Raw genomic sequence first — 21,030 nt, 5'->3', positions numbered from 1 at the left:
GGGCTGCCCGAAGCCCAAGCGCTACCGGCTTCACGGTTTGCCGGGCAGCCTCCAGCCCCTGCGCCCCCGGCTGGGCGCTTCCCCTCCCGGGCTCCAGCTGCGCTGGGGAAGCGCCGGTCGGGGGCACAGGGTCTGGGGGCTGCCCGGCAAACCGTGAAGCTGGTAGCACTCGGGCAGCCCTTTCCTCGTGGCTGGGCGTGGGAAGGAGGAGGAGGCGGAGTTAGGGCAGAGAAGGGGGGGAGTTGGGGCAGGGCTGGGGGTGGGGAAATGGGCGGGGCCAGGGCCCGTGGAGGGTCCTCTTTTTTTTATTTGCTGGATATGGTAACCCTAGAAGAGGGTTATTAAATGAACACGGATCCTGTTCCCTGAAGTGTTGGGAAAGCAGAATCCTTTTCAGCTGCAAAAGATCTAACCAGGCTGGAATGCAGAGGGCTTCTGTGACACACGAGTGCAAATGCCCCAATTCATGTGCATTTGTGGTCTCAGCAAACCCCAGCACTGTGATTATTCAGCAGGGCTGGCTCTAGGTTTTTTGCCGCCCAAAGCACAAAAAAAAACAAAAAACCTCTGAGAGCACAACTGCTGAAGGGCAGGGGGGGAGGCCTCCCAGAATGCCGCCCCTGGAATTGTGCCGCCCCAAGCACGTGCTTGGTTTGCTGGTGCCTAGAGCCGGTCCTGTTATTCAGAGTAGTGCAAGCCCAGAGGACATGACGTCCACCTCAAGAAGCTCACAATCTAGATCAGATAAAGAATTCAGAGTCAGATATACTACAAGACTGGGAGGGTCAGATCTGCCAGAAATGTAGGGTTAGCACCGAGGGGATTGGTGAAAGAAATGAGTTTTCAGAAGGGATGTGAGAACAAAGAAAAGGAGGTTGTTTGGTGCACTGAGTGTCAAGTGTGAACAGCAGCAAGGATGAAGATGCAAAGAAGGCAGTCGGGAGGAGTGCAGAATATGAACGTTGTGGGATCGGGGGGAATGTAGGCAGAGGGAATACAAGGAAATTAGAGCAGAGCTGCAGGCAGGGGCAAGGTTGTGCAGGGTCTCGAAGGAGCGGGCCAGAAGCTTGGAGCTAATGTAGAAGGTGAGAAGCAACCAATAAAGGATTCAGCAAGGTGACTAGAAACAGGGCTGGTAATCTCACAAGGACAGGCTCTCTCTCAAGATTTCTATTGCTTTCTGCTTTCAGCTAATTTGAAAACACAGTGTTTCTGTTTCTGATCCGTCCTGGAACCAAGCCAATACACTTGCAAATGGGGGGGGGGGAGAGAGAAAAAGTAACTTAGGGTTGATATTTGAGTAAAGATGGGCTTGAGTGGCAGTAATCAGATGTGGACCCTAACCCCCTTTTTCTCCCCAAATGTAAGTGGCATTCTTATCCAGGGTTTGGGTCAGAATCACATCTAGTTTTGAGCTTGATTTAATTCAACCAGTTCATTCATTCTTAGTTGGAATCAGAGTATTGTTCTGGTTTCCTACTGGTTGGGCAGAGAAGGTTTAAACTGAAACAAAGTTCACTCCATATTTCAGTTAAAAGAACGTCGTAATTTAGCAATGATGCATGTCAGGCCTGTGTAGTGTGACTCACCAACCGTTGTTTGCCCATGTTCTCATAGGGTTTGACACCAGCATACTACCAATCTGTAAGGATTCATTAGGCTGGATGTTCAACAAACTTGATATGAACTATGACCTCCTGCTGGATCACTCAGAGATCAATGCAATTTATCTCGATAAGTATGAGCCGTGCATTAAACCCCTCTTCAACTCATGTGACTCCTTCAAAGACGGAAAGCTTTCTAACAATGAATGGTGCTACTGCTTTCAGAAGCCAGGAGGTAAGTCATTCCATTATGTAACATAAAACTGATCTATAATTCATTACTATAGATGCTAAAATAATGGTATGGAAAATGTAATTTGACAAAATATCTTTTCTATTGTTGTTGTTGTTAATAATATTTATGCAAAACAGCCATTACCATATGTCCTGGGATGATGATAAGAGGCTTTAAAGTATGATTCAGTGGACAGAGCATTGGACAGGATGTTAGGAGATGTTAGGGAGCATTTACAAACTTGGGAATCACGTTTAGACACCTAAATAAGAATGGCCAGATAAGTGGTGAGCAACTTGCAGCTGCCACTGAAGTCAATGGGAATTGTACGTGCTCCTCACGTGGGAAGTTCAGGCTATACGTGTAGGTGCCTAAATATGGAATTACCTAACTTTAGCCAGACAAATTTAAAACTTTTGGCTTAAATGTTACCATATTCAGATTAATATTATTTGAAAATAAATTATACATTTTAATACCTTATAGTTGTCTTGATATGTTCTGGTTTCTCTTTTCCACAAATATGTAGTGGGTTTTTTTTAGGATTTTCTAGGTTTCAACATCTTTCTTACATTTTGACTGCACTGCCATTTATCTTGAATTGGTAATTCATAGCCCTTTTCATTGAAAAATAAAAAGCCCTTTTCTTTATCCCTGGTGAGAAAGGGCATTGTGTAGCAATGGCAAATACTGTCAATTACACGTATTTCACTGTGAAACAAACAAAGAAGCAATCAAATTATTGGCACTTCAATTCAGGAATTAATTCTATTGCTAATAGAAGGCTTATGAACTAATGTTCTTATTAATGTGGAAATTAGTCTATTAGCAAATCATAAATTAGAAGCCTGGCATTATTTCAGTTTGATGAAGGAGAAGAAAAAAATGTTTAACAACCCAAATGGCCCCAAAACACTATTATTAAGTATAGTGTGTTTTGAATTTTTTAATTAGTAAAGCTAATGATATACATTTGTTTTGCAGTGTATTACCAGCATATGGGGTTATTTCATTCCCAGGTGTACAATAGACTACATTTCATGTAAATAGTGAAGCCAATCATTAGAGAGTCTGTCCCGTACCATCTGGAAACTGACTTTCATACATTATATTTTAGGTCTCCCTTGCCAGAATGAAATGAACAGGATTCAAAAGCTAAGTCGGGGGAAGAGTCTGTTGGGTAAGTTTGATTACATGCCACTCATTTCAATAACTAATTAAAGCTCTGTGATTATTGTAACTTTATGTGCAGTTATCGTTTTTCAATGAGAAATTAATATTTTGAGCCCGTGCCTGATGTTTCATGAAATTAAACCAATAATGAGATGTCAACATACATTTATGGCAACTAATTCAGAACAAATTTATATCACCTCACCAAAAACATGAATATTATTCTTTATAGGTTCTTACACATGCTTGTCACCATAGTATCTGAGCATGTAAATGCAAAAGAGAGTATTTTTTCATTAAAATCTCCTGTGACTAGTTAAAAAAAGCAGAGTACGTAGTAGATGGAGAGTTCAGATTCTTCCAATTATAAGCTTAGAAATACATTTGTTGGAATAAAATTTGGTCTAACTGCACTTTTACATGTTTCGGTTTTCTTCTTCCTGTTGGTGATATTGAGCTATGGGACATATAGTGTCTTTTTTTAAAAGCTGAAAAGTCAGACTGTTAAATTGATAACTGCATACCCGTGAAACCTCAAGGTGTTGTGTGGACTGCAATCTATGTGGCATTATTGTAGTGCATCTCCAATTTATTAACTTACATAGGGCCAAATCACACGGGGTGGGTATTGGCAGCAAGACTGAATTTGGCCCCAAAACATCAGTGGGAGTTTTACTTGACTGAAGACTGCAAATATAAGGACTGCAAGATTTGCCTGATAATCAGCAATTCATATTAAATATTTAACAAGTTTTAATTGGGCAAAATACAGAACATACAAGCCGACTAAGTGTAAGGTGCATAGCTGTCTGATATCCTATTGACTCATGAAGATTCAGATTAGCAACGAATGTAAATTTATTTTAGTTTCCAAAGACTTTGGAATTATCCCTGAGAATTTTAGGGAACGCTAGGATAGGTGGAATAGCCAGCAAATGGTTCAGTTTGCAGATTGTTGCATAGGTGGTTGCTGTTCTCTTTCTTTCTCTCTCTCTCTCTCTCTCTCTCTCTCTCTTTTTCATGGAGGCTTTTATGGGTGAGATTTTCAAAGCCACTTAACAGAATGAATTGACCAATTCCTATTATTTTCTCATGGGAATTGGGTGTCCAGGTCCATTAGACAACATGGAAAATCCAGCCCTACATTTCTTCGGTCTTTATTTTGTGCAGTATGAAATAAATGTCAGCTAGGCTGAAAAATGGTTTGTTCTAACACATGGGAAAAATATAGTGCTTAGAACATACAAACATACAAACAACCTCCTTTTCATGCCAGTGGTATCAGATCACAATAGCTGGAGTAAAATGACAAAAATAACACTGGTATAAAATGTTCTCTTACCACAAATAATTATGTCAGTCTACAATATATTTTTTTTTAAAAGGAAGGGAAAAAACTGGCTCAATTCAACAAATCAGTAGGTTTCTGTAATACTTTTCTCTACAGGCTAGAAGAAAATATAGAAAGGAGGAACTCTCTGGTTCAGTTAGCAACTTGAAAGTCTTCCTGCATAATAACACCCTTCTGAGAGCCTCTTATCTGATCCCATTGCTATTTAGACAGAGTAGAACAATGTGGGTTTTTTTCTTGTCTCAGTTGCAAAATCGTTCAGGTGGAAAACAAAACATACACATGACAAAAATGCTGCTTGTAGTAACCATAAAGATAAAAAAGATATGAGCGGCAAAGGGACTGTTCTTTAATTATTCTCCTTCTCTGATATGTAAAATGAAATATTTATATTCTGGACACTGTGCATAAGGAAGATTTCTGTAAACTTGTATTGGTTGAAAAAATGAGGAGTTTGAGAATTGCCACAAAGTACTTCAAAGCCATTGTGATTAAACATGTTGTATTGTTGAATTTGGAGACTTTCAAATGCAGTCCATCATCCCAGTGGTTTGAATTAAAAAGTAAACAGCCCCATTAATCGTTTCCTGCCAGATTTACATAGGGGGCTATTAAATGTAAAGACACGACTTTCAAAGAGCAAAACTGGTTAGCCCAATGGTTCTCAACCTATTTACCATTGTGGGCCACATATGCAGCTCTCTCTGTGTTATGTGGACTGCATCCACACAATATATATACTACCTGTATGTCCCTGAGGATGTCACATGGCCTGCAGCTGTGTGCCAATCGGGCCGCAGGTTGAGAACCACTGGTTTAGCCTGTTCACACTTCTCCTACATCACTAAGGTATCTACCCTCTGCTTTCATCGGTATCTTCAAATTGGGTCTTTTCCTGTATCAATCCTGTGATATAACAGCTAATACAGGGACCTGCCTGCCAGCTTTCAGCTTGTATGCAGTGTCTTGTGGCCTTGTTGGTCCCAGGATATTAGAGAGACAAGGTGGGTGAGGTAATATCTTTCACTGGACCAAATTAGGTTGGTGAGAGAGAGCAGCTTACACAGCTCTTCTTTAGGTGTCAGGTTTGCTGTTAATTCTATATATGGTACTAGTCTGGCCTCCATCGCTGTTGTATCTGTGCACCTCACAGTCTTCAATCATTTATCCTCACAACACCCCTGGAGATACAGCAGTGCTATCACCCTCATTTTAAAGATGGGAAATTGAAACACAAAGGGACTTGCCTAGGGTCACACTGATGTTTGTGGCAGACATGGAAATGAACCTGGGCCTCCCACAACCCAGCCTAGCTCTCTAACCAATGTTTTCTATATATTCTACAATAGATGGCCATTGATTATTATTCATTATCATTATGGTGGAGCAGTAGCAACGCCATAGTTAAGATTGTGGCAGTGTTTTCATATTGATAGGAGTGTATAATTTCTAGGGTGCTTTAAGCATACCCAGAGTTTTACAAAACACTCCCTGCCCCTGAGACACAGGATGATAGTTGAAATGCAAGAAAACCCAGAGCCGCCATCACAAAAGAAGATGGTTTGACACAGAAGAGAGGAAGCAGTTGACTCTTGGGTCAACTAATGGGAGGTTGAGCCAGGCATAAGAGGCAGTAAGAAGATGTGAAGCAGAGTGGGAACAGGAGACAAAAGGGAGCAGTTAGAGAGGAGGACAGAGAACAAGAGGGACAGGGATGTTGAACACCAAATCAAGAAACACTCGATTGGCAGCCTGTTTAATTAACTCTTAGGCCTGGTCTACACTTAAAATTAGATCAACTTAAGTACGTCACTCCCAGGTATGAAAAATTCACATTTCTGAGCACCATAGTTAAGCTGACGTAGCACCTAGTGCAGACATGGCTAGGTCAACAGTAGAATTCTTCCATCTACCTAGCTACCACCGCGCAGAGAAGTGGATTGCCTACACTGAAGGAAAAACCCGTTCTGTCAACAAAGAAAACATCTACGCTACGGTGCTACAGTCGCACAGTGGCAACGCCATAGTTGTGCCACTGTAGCACTGGTAGTGTAGACATGCCTTTAAATCAAAACCCCATATATGACCCTCACTCACTGGGAAAGGCCCTCAGATCCTACAGTGATGGGGGCCATATAAGCAGGGGGATTAGACAGAAATGTGGCTCTGGCCCCTGATCATTTCCCTCTCTATGATGGGCCATCGCAAAACCTGGGATCAAACTATCCCCCAAATGTGGATCTAAATCTAAATCACCTAAATGTGAAATCTAAATTCCAGACATTCAGGATTTGTGGTGTGACTCACCTTTAGTCAATGCTGTAAATGATTATTGTAAAGGAATTTTTTGTTTCATAGGAATGTAAGCTCTTGGGGACACTTTGTCCGCAGCGGATTATACCCACATCTGATAAATTAAGGAAAAAATTCGAGTGCATTAAAATGTGGTCCTTACTCTGACAGCTGGGAAATATGAGCAGTGACCATGGTATGCAAGATGAGTTGCAGCCCCAACTCAGAGTATTTGCTCCTCCTCTAGCTACCTGATTTGCATCCACAACTAGCTATTCAAAGGCACTATTTAAATGCACATGCAAAATTACAGCACACAGGGAAATCACCCCTATTCTGTGCATTGTTCTTGGTCTTCCTTTTAACTCCTAGATAAACAGTGCCAAATTCACCAAAGGTGGGGACTCCTTTCAGAACAACCGAGCTGCACTCACTTATGCTAACAAAGAGACTGGCCCATTATTTTTGCAAATCTATCTTTTGCAACACATGTAAAGCATTTGTGTGAACATTGCACAAATGATACATGCTGAATTTCAAAGGCCAGGGGAGATGTTAGAGTTTCTCAGAAATAGTCACAAGAATATTTTTGTATATATATAATGCACCAATCATTATTTGGAGCCAAATCCTTAGCTGGTGTAAATTGCTATAGACTCATTGAATTCAATGCATTTACACCAGCTGAGGGTCACTAGTTTCATTGACTCTGATGAAGCTACATCAGTTCACACCCGCTGAGGAGCTGATCCTCTGTAATCTTCTTCAGGTTTGTCTAGTCCAATGCATGTCTCAGTCTTTAAATAAGAAAGGAAATGAGTGTGACTATGGAAAGTCCTTCTGGATCAATATTGAAACAAGTGACTGAGCAGTGAGTGAACTTGGAAAACCGTATGGTTGAACGTGTCCACGCTATTATTGGATTGTGGGTAAATAAAGAAGATGTGTCTCTGGTGATCATAATCTTTCATCTTCCTTTCAATTGTCCTGGTACATGAACTTGCTAAGACCACTGCATCTGCTTGCTTGAAATAGCAAAGTTAATAAGTGTGAAAATGTTCTCTGAGATCAGGTCAGATATAGAACATGTTAATGTTCCCATGTTTCAGAACTACATTTAAAAATTAGACATCCACTTTAATATCTGCAGTGGGATGAGATGGTAAATACAGAGATTCATAATGTATATATGACCAACTTCCCATTTATATGTCTTTTATATAAGTAATTGCATAGCATTTGGGCAATGTTTTCTCATTCATTTTTTCCATGGAAAGTGTAGTAGTAATAGCCTTTTTGACATATATGAACAATCTGTAGGGCTGTCTCATACACTGAAGTAGAAAAGTAAGTATTGTGTGACCAGTAAATCACTGGGCTCATTGACAAAGAGAAAAGATACTTTCTCAAAAATCATTTAAGACAATAAGAGGTTGTTTTTCTGTGCCTGGAACAGAAGCAACCGGCAGAGAATGGAAAGTGTCTATACAGACCTCCCCTGGGAATGAAGCTAACTGATCTCCAAGGACAAGTGGGATTTTTGTATGGAAGCACATTTGCATTCTATCTGTTGAAAGTTGTGGCAGAAAATAGTACTGGCTTCTCTTGTCTCAAGAAACAAGAGTGCACCACATTCTGAAAGGCTAATGTGCAATGGTTTTGTTATGAGACAAATCTTCGGCTATTTTTTTGTTTGGCCTCAGTATCCTACTGTCTCTCCCTGAAAAGCTCAAGCATTAGTGATTCTTTAATACTGCTAGTAAATCTGGAGTTATACTTAAATTTAGTATGAATTAAATAGCAAGCAGGTGGCTGATGCCTTGCAGGTGTAATTATAATCTTGTGGAAGGACTCATATGATAAACACTAGAAAAAAGGGAAATTTAAAATGAAACATGGAAATAATTTTGTCTTGGGTAGGGCTACATATGGGAGGACAAGGTGTAAGAATGGCATTGTAACCCTGAAAGGAGCCCTATCGAGATGTTAATCATTCAAGGGTGTATGGTAGCTGGCACCAGTGCACACAGAGGGAGTAAAGAGAATTAAGAAATCCCAATCCTGTGTGGTTGCATTAGGGCTATCCCAGTCCTTGTCTGGATTCTCAGCACAGCAAAGCCCATGCACAGCCAGTGCTCTTGTGAGCAAGTGGCTGGAAAGGAACAGGGAGTGTATTGAGCAATTGTTCTGCCACCTCTCCCCAGAAGCACTGGACAGGAGAACAGGGGCATATGCTACATCTTGTAAAAGGCTGATACAGCATACTCCCCTCCCCAGAGGAAAAGAGGCACTGTGTCTCAGAGGTGGATCTCTGAGTCCCAGCTCTACTCTGGGCTCCTCCCGAACAGTGCAACTAATGCACCATCCCTTACACAGGGCTGTGTCTAGAGCACAATCTAGCCACCATCCCATGCTCAGGGCAGCCTTACAAGGAAAATGTACATTCTCATCAAATGTTCAGATAGTAACATAACGAGGAGTCTGGTGGCACCTTAAAGACTAACAGATTTATTTGGGCATAAGTTTTCGTGGGTAAAAAACCCACTTCTTCAGATGCATGGAGTGCCTGCTCATTGTCTCTGAACGAGCTCCCAATTCCAGATGAAACTCCCTCAACCCATCAGGGATTTGGCAAGACATCTCGGGAGAGATTTTGAAAGGCACAAATGGATTTCAGTGGAAGTTAGGCTCCTAAATACCATTTGTGCCTTCCGATCCCCCCTTCCTCCTTATGCTTAAATAACTTTGTTTGCTGAAGTTACATTTTTCAGCCCTTTGTTTGCATAGTGAAGATCTTTTTAGTTCTGCTTTAATGTTTGAAGTTCAACTTTATAGATAAGTAGTGCCGAGGGAATCATTCATAGTGAATAATTTACTCCACAAATGTAGCCTTTCTCTGCGTGCAGAACATCCGTGAACAGATGATGATTTGCTTGGAAAATGAGGATGATAACACTTAAATAATTCACAGGTGTGTCGTGAGGCTAAATGCATTAATATTTGTAAAGTGCTTTGAGATCCTTGGGTACAAAGTGCTCTCTACGTGCCATGTATTACTACCACTAAGGGAGATGGAGGCTGCTAGGCTTGAGGCAGCAATGAGATCAAGAATGTGTTTGAAAGAAAGAAAACATAAAAAGCTTCTGCAAGAGATAAGAATGGGAGGCCACGTTTAGAAGTCCAGAATGTATATTTTCACTTTAAAATGGCACTACTTTTAATCAAAAAGGAGAAAATCTTACGGGTGGTCCAGAAATCAGGACCACTGGCTGGAATTTGAACCAATGCAAATGTTTTCAGTTAAAACTATATATATATATACACACCTCAACCACGATATAACGCGACCCGATATAACACGAATTTGGATATAACACGGTAAAGCAGCACTCCAGGAGGGCGAGGCTGCACACTCCGGTGGATCAAAGCAAGTTCAATATAACGCGGTTTCACCTATATCGCGGTAAGATTTCTTTAGGCTCCCGAGGACAGTGTTATATCAGGGTAGAGGTGTATATATACACACACACACACTCTCTCTCTCTCCCCCCCCCAATGGGCAACAAATGAACTGAAGTCAACAACACTAGGTACAAATATATATATGGAAATGGAGTTAAAATGGGAGCTTGGGTCAAACAATCCACAGTTTGAGTGTTGGTTTTGCAAATTGAGAACCTGATCCAGGACATTTTGTAAAACCAGAACCATTCCAGGTGGCTCCATCTGTAATTTATGCCATAGTAAGGCATTTAATGTAAACAAGAAACAGGCCAACTACAGTGTATCTTCGTGCTTGATCTTGTAAAGACTCGGATTTACTAAGGATACCTTTTTCTTTATTCAGGTGTTTTCCTTCCACGGTGCAATGAAGAAGGATATTACAAAGCAACTCAGTGTCATGGAAGTACAGGACAATGCTGGTGTGTTGATAAGTATGGAAATGAGATCGCTGGCTCAAGAAAACAAGGGACCGTTAGTTGTGGTGAGTAATGACCTGCTTCCCTAAGACAACACAAAAATTAACATCGTTGTAAGCCGAGAAATTGCTGTAAGATCAGCCAAGATAACAAAAAGCGACAACACAGGAAACATAATTAGCAGAGTCCCTAATGTTCCCATGTATTCCAGTTCACAATATAAAAGTGTCTGTGTGCTCATACACATACCTTTGTCTTGGAGCGTGTGTACAAGAGTATGAAATTGGCAATAACCACTGATAAGAAAATGTTTTTGCTATCAGCTTGGCAAATGCAGTAGTTGCTATTAAAATAAAAGATATGCGGTTGTTATGCCTGGTTATTAAATATATTGTTCCTTATACAGTAGATCCCACATTTACAGGGGCTTCATAAATCAGGGCTTCCCTAAGAAGGGAAGGTTTAACTACACAAAGTTTTATAAATTAACAAGCAGGTCCTTTAAAAGTGCTGATACTACAGTATTATTACACTGACATGTAAAATTACTGCACAGCTCTATATAATCAGGCAAACAAGATTTAAGTGGAATTCTTCAGTGTGACTCAATGTAATGATAGCTTCAGTTGCTCTACTTCCAGCAAGAATAGAGAAGGCAAAGCTTTAGAAGCTCTAAAATGTACATGATTTACATCCTAAGATGCTATATCAGGGTCAGCGGGTGCTTTTGCAGGAGCGTATGTGCATGAATGTACATAAAATCAAGCAATTGCAACATATACCTAGCCCTTGAGAATCATTTGCACGTGTGGTTACCAAAGATGGGCACGCAGATTCCTGTGTGCCAGCCTCTGTCCTCACCCCAGCCAGATGCCAGGGCCGCCCAGAGGATTCAGGGGGCCTGGGGCAAAGCAATTTAGGGGGCCCCTTCCATAAAAAAAAATTGCAAAACTATAGAATACTATATTCTCGTGGGGGCCTGGGGCAAATTGCCCCACTAGCCCCCCCCCCCCCTCCGGGCGGCCCTGAGATATGCATCCAAAATAGTCAGGTAGCATATGTGTGCATGAGAAAGTGGATCAATATCCCAACTCCCTAGTGGCCCGATCCCAACCCACATACAGACAGCAATAGCGAAGCCCCATCTCCACCAAGGTGCCTGTGTGAATCAGTCGCACTGACAGGGTGTTTCAGTGTCCGTGCACATTCAGTTCTTTGGTATTCTGCTGAGATTAGCCACCAAGGAAGCAGTTAGTGTTGATTGTGACGGGGATTTTCTGAGGTCGACTAGAGCTGACTGGCCGTTTTTGACAAGACATTTTTAGTGGAAAATTGCTGATTCGCTGACACCAAAACTTTTGGCAGGAAAGGGTCAGTTTTACTGACTTTCTTAATTCGGCGTTTTTTTGGGGGGGGGGCGGTTAAACAAGTATGCAATTGTCAATGTTCTGCCTCAGTATTTTCTAAATGAAAAATTCTGGTTTTCTGATTAAAAGCAACTTTTTGTTTTTAAACAAAAAGCTAATTGGGATTTAAAAAAATAGGTTTAATGGTCAAAATTGAAACATAGTGTTTTGAAAGTATTGAAACAGAATGCTTCAACTGAACCAAACCAAATGTTGGGGGGAATTTTCAGTTTGTGAAAATTTTCAAGGTTTTGATATTTCGTCGTGAATCAGGACAAACGGGTTGCGTTGGTTTTTGTTTTTTTCCTTGAAATCTTGACAATTTTAATGGGTTGGGGAAATTGTTTTCCATCCAGTTCTAATGTAGACATTTGACTTTCAGGAATTGATCCGAGACCACCAACTCATTTCATGTAGACCACCAAACAGTCATCAGATGGTAATGATTTTCAGTCACCATTGAGCCTGGATGGAGTTAAATTAGAAATCTAGAGATGCAAGGCCTTTGTATCTTATTCTAGATCCCACTGGACTATTACTTCCTCTCAAATTTGTGGTCATGGGCACAACAGATGTATGTTCATTTTTAAGGGGACCTGCTGTGCTGTCCTTTGCTAAATTGCCTCTTCAAAAAATCAATTTACGGCAAAAAAAATAAAATAAAGTAGCTTACATAGTGAGAACATTAACAAGCATTCACTAAAGAGATTTTTGGATTGTTGGGTAAGAGAATGACCTTTAACTCTTACCTATTTTAGAAGAAGAGCAAGAAACCTCGGGGGATTTTGGCAGTGGTGGATCTGTTGTATTACTGGATGATTTGGAACAGGACCGTGAAGCAGCGAAAAAGGACAAAGAAGGGAAAATGAAGATTCATGTAAGAGCGGCTAATGAGGATGATGAAGATGAAGATGATGATAAGGATGATGAAATTGGTTATATATGGTAGTTGTCACCGTTCTGAGGACTCATGTTTTGCACAATATTGCAAGTCACTTCATATCTCTGCAATTGTATCTAAGAACATCAGGCACAAAATATCTCTCCTCTTTGTTTAATTTTTACAGTATATATCATTTTCAAGACGGCTTTTTTCCAACTAGCTACTGGTTTGAATACAGTTAATTTTTTTTCCCTCTATCAACGGGGCTATGAGTTTTGTTAGTTTTGTTTAAGCAAAGTTTCATAGCTTACTCCCCGCCTGCACAGCTTGTGAAATATAGTTTATGGGATTAAAAAAGAAGAGAGAAAAAACAAACCAGTGCAAGAATTAAAAGCCCATTTTATGTTATCAACATTGGAGAAGTTTTGTCATCAGCTGTTAACTGAATTTTCTGACCATGCTATAAGTAATTGCTTTTCTTTTATGCAGTAGGTAATATAGAAAAGCAGGTGCCTCAGTTTCTGTCCCGTGTCTGGCACTTGTCACTAAAGAGCAAGTCATCTGTGTATAATAACTTCTGGCTCACTAATATTGATGGTTTTAAGTCAGGAAGAAATCCATCAGTATTTTTTCTCACTTGCTCTAAGAATGATTACTACAGGCTAAGTTCTGCCCTGATTGAAGTCAATGTCAAAACTCCCGTTGGCTGTAAATGTGCAGGATCAGGTCATTGTCACCTCATTTTCATAGTAAACAATATGATCTCGATCCTGAGAGATGCTGAGCGTCCGCAGCTACCACCGACTTCGAGCCTCGTAGCAGGGGAACATAATTCCAGAATGTTGGAATGTTTTGTAATTCTAGATCATTGTAACCATTTTCCAACTAACAAATCTTGGGTTTCTGTTTAATTAGTTTGCACTAAGAGTTTGCAATGTCATGCAAGCTGCCTCTGTTTCTGGAGTAACACACGCCAATGTTGGATCTGCTGGAAATCCCCTGTTCTTCATTTACCCTAAGTAACTCCTCATTTGGAAGCTAGGAAGCTGTCAAAGATACTCACCATCAAAAGTAATAAGCTGTCTCTTCTTTATTTTAAATTGTTAATATTTATTTAGTCTGTATAAAAAACAACCTTAGATAGTCATGTTTCCAACTAACATCTTTTCTGCTTAATATGAAATATCGTGCACTCCTAATACACACCTATAAAATAGAAGAATATTATTAAAATTGAATCTTCTGATTCTTTAAGCCGTTCCCATTTATTCATATCTCCACAGCTGTATCACAGCATTCTGAAGCTAAATGATTTACTTCCCTTCCCTGTTGAAAGTCATGGGTAAAATGAATGTACCATATCATGGCTTTTATCCCTTTTGTTATTTTATCCAGATTATCAGAGAACACGATAACAATGAGGAGTCATGGGACAGAATACGTTTGTTAGCAATTCATTTTTGTGTTTAAGAGGACAAAAGTGACCCATAATAGAACTTTAATTCCAAAATCTTTTAGGGTCAAATGCACCATGAGGTGACAGGAGTAATTCCATTTAAGTTAATGGAGTTATACCAGAAATGAATTTGGCCTATAGGCATTTCAGAGAAACCCTTTATAGTTCTGTTAAAGACACTACTTCCTTATGTGAATTGACTTGCATTTTCAAAAGCAGCTGAGGGGTGCAGTTTACCCTCAGACCATTAGTCAATATAAGTAGTACTTTGCCTGCTTATCTATCTTGCATGTTCCATGATTCATTTTGGGGGGGTGAATCATGTCATTACAAGGTAAAGTTTGCAAAATGAAATCTACCAATATAAATGCCAAATTCCATTCCAAAAACAGGATGTTTCACCCATTTCCTTTGGGTTTCATGTCCTCGGGCCAGCAGTCTGAATTTACTGTTCTTGTGACACATGAGCCCAAGTCAGACATCCTTCTCAGGAAAAAGAACAGGAGTCCTTGTGGCACCTTAGAGACTAACACATTTATTTGAACATAAGCTTTCGTGGGCTACAGCCCACTTCATCAGATGCATACATCTATAGCCCACGAAAGCTTATGCTCAAATAAATTTGTTAGTCTCTAAGGTGCCACAAGTACTCCTGTTCTTTTTGCAGATACAGACTAACACGGCTTCTACTCTGAATCCTTCTCAGGGTGTGCCTTCCAGATATACCCTTGGTGTTTGTATTGTCTATTATCCTGTGGGTCTTTAGTGACTGAGGGGGAAAGCATTGCTTTAAATGTTTCCAAATAAAGGCCTGATCCTGCAAATTCTTCAGCCCACATAAGTTTAGGGATTTGCAGGCTCCAACCCAAAGGTTTCATACTAGAGAATCCACTGTATGTATGATCTTATTATGCAAGCCCAACAAATGGACTCTATGCCTTGTACTGTTTTCCGGACACCATCTCTGTACCTATCTGCCAGTAGCTAAGACTTAAAACATTTTAGCAATGTAACTTGAATCTTTGGCTAGAATTCATGTGTGCACAAACACACACACACACAGAGCTGAAATACACACTAGCTCCTGTAGTTGACATTCTAAACTGCAAAAGTTGGTTTTATTTTTGAAGTCTTGTTTCAAAACCTTTGCCTGCAATTTCTTTTGAAGAAAGAAAATTTGCTCATTACGAACAGAACTTGTCTGAGAGGGAGAAATAATTTGTTTCTGCTTATCTAGGCCGTGTCAATGTGTGCAGGTGATTTGAACGTAAAAGGAAAGGCTTCATTCACACACATCCATGAAATTCACTGGTACAACAATGCAACAAAATGGGGAAAGCTCCTTGACAACGGGAATTGTGAACATCAAATGAGCTTATATTTCACTGTTTCAAACGCAGCTTGTTATAGGGACTTAGTTGTTTCCAGCTCTTTTATTCTCTGTTTGTCTGGAGTCATGACCTGAAAGTTGTTGGAGAGCTGGACTGGATGATTGGTGTTAATAGAAAAGGAAGCAGACAGTATATCCACTGGGATTTGGTTTGCTCTTTGGTTTTTTTGCGGGAAAGCGGTTGGCAGCTAAGGCAATTGGTGGAAACCCTACAATCCATTCTGATTCACCGTTTAGGGCACGATGGAGCTTTTACCAGCCCTGAGTATGGAACAGCCCGTAGCCTCCGTGGCCCCGGAGCAGCCCCTAGAAAGCACTGTGCCTTCGGAGGCACTACACATAAAAATAAATAAATTAATTAATGGAGATATCCCATCTCCTAGAACTGGAAGGGACCTTGAAAGGTCATTGAGTCCAGCCCCCTGCCTTCACTAGCAGGACCAAGTGCTGATTTTGCCCCAGATCCCTAAATAGCCTCCTCAAGGATTGAACTCACAACTCTTGGGGTGTGTCTACACTGCACTCTATGCACAGGGCGTGACTCAGGTTTCAGCCCAAGTGCCCCGTCTGTCCATACATCAATGAATCTGACTCAGGCCAGCAAACACTCAGGACCAGGTCCTAGGACCCTGCTGGGACTGTGCCTCAGTCCAACCCCTGTCATTTTGCAGTGTGGATGCAGCTCAAGCCACAGACATGCAGTATGGGTGCATTAGCACAGCTATGAGACCTGGGTCCAGCAATTGTAAGCCCAGTTTTACAATGCAGTGTGAATGCTCAAGCATGGGTTTGGAAATACACAAGCCTGGTTCCCACAGATTCAGGTTTACAATGCAGTGTAGACATACCTTTGGTGCCCATGCAGGAGGAGAGTACTGTTTAGCCCTAAGCAGACAGCATGACATGGCCTCCAGATGCGCTCTCAGGCCGCAGGAGAATCCTGCAATGAAGTTCTCATTCTGCTAAAATTGGGGGTGGGGAGGGTTGTTTTAGGGGGTTGTGTATGTGGCAAGAAATAATAAATGCAGCCACTATTTTGCATGATCCAGATGATTATGTCCTATCTGTGTTACTGGTGAGTTGACTTCTTTATTTGACTTGTAATGTTTATAAATCGCTACCAGATGAGCATAAGAGAGACAAAGATGGGAAGCCCATTCTGCTCTGCTGTAAAATGAGTGACAAGAACAGCAACAAAATGGGCCTGGTCCTGACCTCATTTATACTGGTGTGAATCAGCAGCCAGGCCATTGATTTTACTGGGGAGAGATGGTATAAAACTGTGTGAAATCAGCAGCATTCCCAGTGTGTTCCAGACCAAACTAGTGATTTGGAACAACCTCGGGAACCTGGGCTTTGACTCCTTTTATTTTGCTTCCATCTCTTGAAAATCACTTTTTATAAATTACAGACCTTGAAAAGAATTCTTTTCTCCTGGCCTTGGAGAAAAATGATGGCGATTTGCAAAAGGAACAAACACATCTTGTAGTTCGACATCATTGTTCCTTGTAGTGACCCTTGAGCACCATCAATATCTTGCATCTCGCACATCGGGGCTGGCTTCATTCTGGGACTGATTTTAATCAGATGAAATCTCTGGTTTTGCCCACGGCCTTTCCCAAACTTATGGCCTTGCCATTTCACTGACACCAGGCCTCCCCATCAAAGCAGAAGAGGCACCCCACTGTGCCATGAAATCAAGGGGGTATCCACAATCATTAAGAACTATCTCACGAAAGCTGACACCATCCCAACATTCTGCTAGTGCTAAACTCATCCCAGGGCAGATGGCTCCTACACCGTGCTATGCACCACATAAAGCCTGGAGCGTCAAATCTTCTGCTCCCCTTACAGCCTGTATAATCAGGTACTGTTCAGGAGAAGCACAGGTGGGTAAGGAAGATCCGAGCAGTGGCTGCAGCCTCTCTGCTCCATTTGCACAGGGCGTCAGGTTATTGCATCCACATACATACAGATCCTGTAGGATCCTCTTTCATTCCCTACATTGTTTAAATATTGCCTTAAATAAATGCAATCAGTCTTACAGCTTAATTGAACAGGCACTCTGGCCACTCCAATGCCAGCAGGTCTTCATCCTCGTTCTCTCTAGCGCTCGGGCCTCATCCCATAGCCTCTTCTCACCTGACTCTTCCAGGTGAGACTGGGTGCATTTATTTTCAGCAAATAGGAAGTAATCAACATAAAAGCGAATGCATTACAGTCCAAGACCTGTGTGCAGATGTACCTGCACAAGTCCCATCAGAGTCAATGGGGTGTTGCGTGTACATCTGAAGGCAGAATCCGGCCTTGAACAACTTCTGCTGTAGTTCCCTGGGTGACACTCAACTTGGTCTGGAGGGCTTGTGCGAAGCTCTTTGCCCCAGTTCAGCTCACAGGCCCTGGTTCAGGAAAGCTTAACTTTAAACACATGCTTACCTGCTTTCCGGAATGGAGGTTGTAATTTGAGAAGAGTAACGTCATTATCTAGTGTAGTAGAGTAGAAATACAACGTAGCACATAAAATACTATACAAATTGTATAAAAGAATAATGCCCCCTATTTTGGTAAGAATTGTGTAAGGCGGAGCCGCATGCTTTGAGAAAAGCAGCTGAAAATATGTCTGGATCCGGGGGCAGATCCCCAGCTGATGTAAAGCTCCACTGAAGTCAATGGAGCGACGACAGTTTCCACCAGCTGCCACCTGGCAAATCAACTTGCTCAGGAGAATAATATAATTTTGCCAATCACAGTTTCCCACCGAGTATAGTAACTCCCGATTTTTAACTTTTTGTTATCTTATTACTGCTGCTGTTAGATTAAGACAGCAGTGAAGTACATGCCATTAACAGTGGAATGACAAAGCAGAGTTCTTTCTATTGATTTTTTTCTCCACCGATTGTAGAAGATGCTTTAAGAAGATATCCCAGTTTATTGAAGTAGTAAAGCAATGAGGCATTCAGGGCACTGTATCCAGAGCCAGTGGCCGTTGCAAACTGCAACAGAATTAAACAGCCCCTTTCTCAGGCTTCTCCTGCATGACAATCAGGAGGTTTGTAGGGAGCATTTCACTTGCTTCTGGCTAGATTCAATTCCCATTTTTGTTACAAAGTCAAATATTCCACTTGCCTCAAATTGTTGAGCTTCCAAATGTTTTCTCATTGTGAAAGATGGAAACAGAGGAGCTCCATTATTTAAAGATGGAGACTAATTTTATCACATTTCCTTTACAGATGAAAGATTATGAAACATCATGAAGTATTGCTTTATGTTTCCAAGTGTCCTTTTCACTAGTATTGTTAACTCAAAATATCCCTTGAGTTCAGTTTCCGACACGATTTTTGTTGTTGGCATCTTCATGAACACTATGAGTGCATCGAAATATTTTGGCTATTGTTTTAACCCATTTTCTGTGTTTATTTAATATTTATTCTACAGTTTATATTTCCAATGTAAAGTTTATATTGAAAACAACACAGTTTGTTAGTGAAAGCTTCTCTTTGCCTATCCAGCCTACTCTAGAGTCACAGTGTACTTTTCTGGCATAGGAATATTTTAATATTTGCATGTTTTTTGCAGAATTTTCCCACCCAGGCAGCAAATGACATAAGATCTAAGGTCATCATTTGCTACAGACCACCAGATCTCTCATGCTTAGCTTGTTACACTTTTTGGCTTTCATTGCAGTCTGTTCTGTATGCCATTCTTGTTTCTTCAATACATAGACTGCTTTGTACAGGTACTATACATGAAAAAGCCCTTTCTACAGTAGGTGGGTTTTGGTCTTTTTATACTTTTCTCAATGCTGCTGATATCCGTTACTGTTAAATGTGATGTGTTGTAAGGAGAGATCCAAATATTACGTGTTTAAGTTTGATGTCCCTACTGTAGATGGAATGTAGGCTATCATAGTAAATTAGATTAGCATAATAAATTCTGAATGCTTTTTCCATAAGGAGTTAACTGGAATGTGAACATTTTGCTAACCTCCTTTGTTAACTGTAAATGCTTAATTGTAGTCCTAAATAGTTAAATTTTTGTCTGTCTCAATAAATTTTAATTTGTCTGCGACTCCTTTTTGCCTGCCTTTTGTTTTAAACTGTGGGGATCCAAGCTACAGTATTGCTGTACTTAGAGTCAGCAACTGGAGCATGTGCTGAAGTGGCTGGTTCATGTTATTTTTCCATTTTATTCCCTTTACTTCTGTTCAACGTCAGCTGTTACATCTGTGAAGTTAACGTCATGTCTTCAGAAAGCTGTACTTTAAAACAAAAACTGGTAACTGGGTGTATTAAAAATTGATTTAAAAAAAAAACTAATTAACTTAATTTCTTTTCCAAGCTTGTTTCCTCCCCAATTAGGTTTTGCAAATTGTGGTTTTCTGTTAAATAATAAGTCTCTCCTGAAGGTATCCATCGCCATGCTAACTAGGCACTTTAAGATCATTACCTACAATATAAATCAAGTGAAATTAAATGAAAATACCACTGGTAAAAAATAACAAACCATTTATAATTCATAATTGTATAAATCTCTGGTTTTGTGTCTCTGACTGGCTCATTAAGTCCGCTAATCTCATCCAATACCTCTAGTTTATTTTCAGTACAATAACATTAATTGACTTTAAAGACCCAGTATTAAAAGCATAGTGCTGCCAGGTATTGAAAGGAAAATGATTTTTCCATTTCGTTTCTGCCCTATTTCCATACATTTTAATCAGCATAAAAGCATATTTCTTGGCTCAGAGAATGTGTTACCAGGGTTGCTCCTTAGATTCATATATTCCAAGGCCAGAAGGGACCATTGTGATTATCTAGTCTGACGTCCTGTCTGAAACAGGCCATAGAACGTCCCCAAAATAACCCCTAGAGCAGATCTTTTAGACAAACATCCAGTCTTGATTTAAACATTGTCAGTGATGGAGAATCCACCACAACCCTTGGTAAACTGTTCCAATGGAGAATTACTCTCACTCTAAGCTGCTTATCTGGCCCCGATCACATCAATATCTAAGCACTTCACAACCTTTCAGGTATTTATCCGCACACCACCCCTGTCAGTCAGAGCAGTGCTATTATTCCCATTGTGCATATTAGGAACTGAGGCACAGAGGGGCTAAGGATCACAGGTTTTAAAGATACTTAGCCGTTGCTGCACTCAGCATGACAGCACCTAACTGAGGAAGGAACCTAGGTCTCATTTTCAAAAGGGATTTAAGCACTTGGGAGCCTAAATCCCATTGACTGCAATGTTGAGCACAGCAACACCTAAATATCTTTAAAAATCTGGGCCTCAGTGACTGGCCAAAGGTCAAACAGGAAGT

General features: G+C 40.7%; 1 protein-coding gene across 3 annotated transcripts in view; it reads left to right on the top strand.

The window, feature by feature from the left end:
• SPOCK1 (SPARC (osteonectin), cwcv and kazal like domains proteoglycan 1) overlaps positions 1–14,856 on the top strand; it is a 496,308-nt gene extending 481,452 nt beyond the window's left edge. For 2 of the 3 annotated variants that reach the window (XM_034779825.1, XM_034779824.1), the window contains 4 exons: positions 1,618–1,839; positions 2,957–3,019; positions 10,503–10,640; positions 12,740–14,856. In XM_034779825.1, the coding sequence (XP_034635716.1) occupies positions 1,618–1,839; positions 2,957–3,019; positions 10,503–10,640; positions 12,740–12,930 (614 nt within the window). In that variant the 3' untranslated portion in view covers positions 12,931–14,856. Of the gene's footprint in view, positions 1–1,617; positions 1,840–2,956; positions 3,020–10,502; positions 10,641–12,363; positions 12,707–12,739 lie in introns of those variants that run through there. The other variant, XM_034779826.1, reaches the window with a different exon arrangement.
• The last annotated feature ends 6,174 nt before the right edge of the window (positions 14,857–21,030 follow it).

Source organism: Trachemys scripta, chromosome 8 (genome assembly GCF_013100865.1).
Source record: "Trachemys scripta elegans isolate TJP31775 chromosome 8, CAS_Tse_1.0, whole genome shotgun sequence".
Classification (NCBI taxonomy): Eukaryota; Metazoa; Chordata; order Testudines; family Emydidae; genus Trachemys; species Trachemys scripta.
This window is presented reverse-complemented; position numbering and strand designations above follow the sequence as displayed.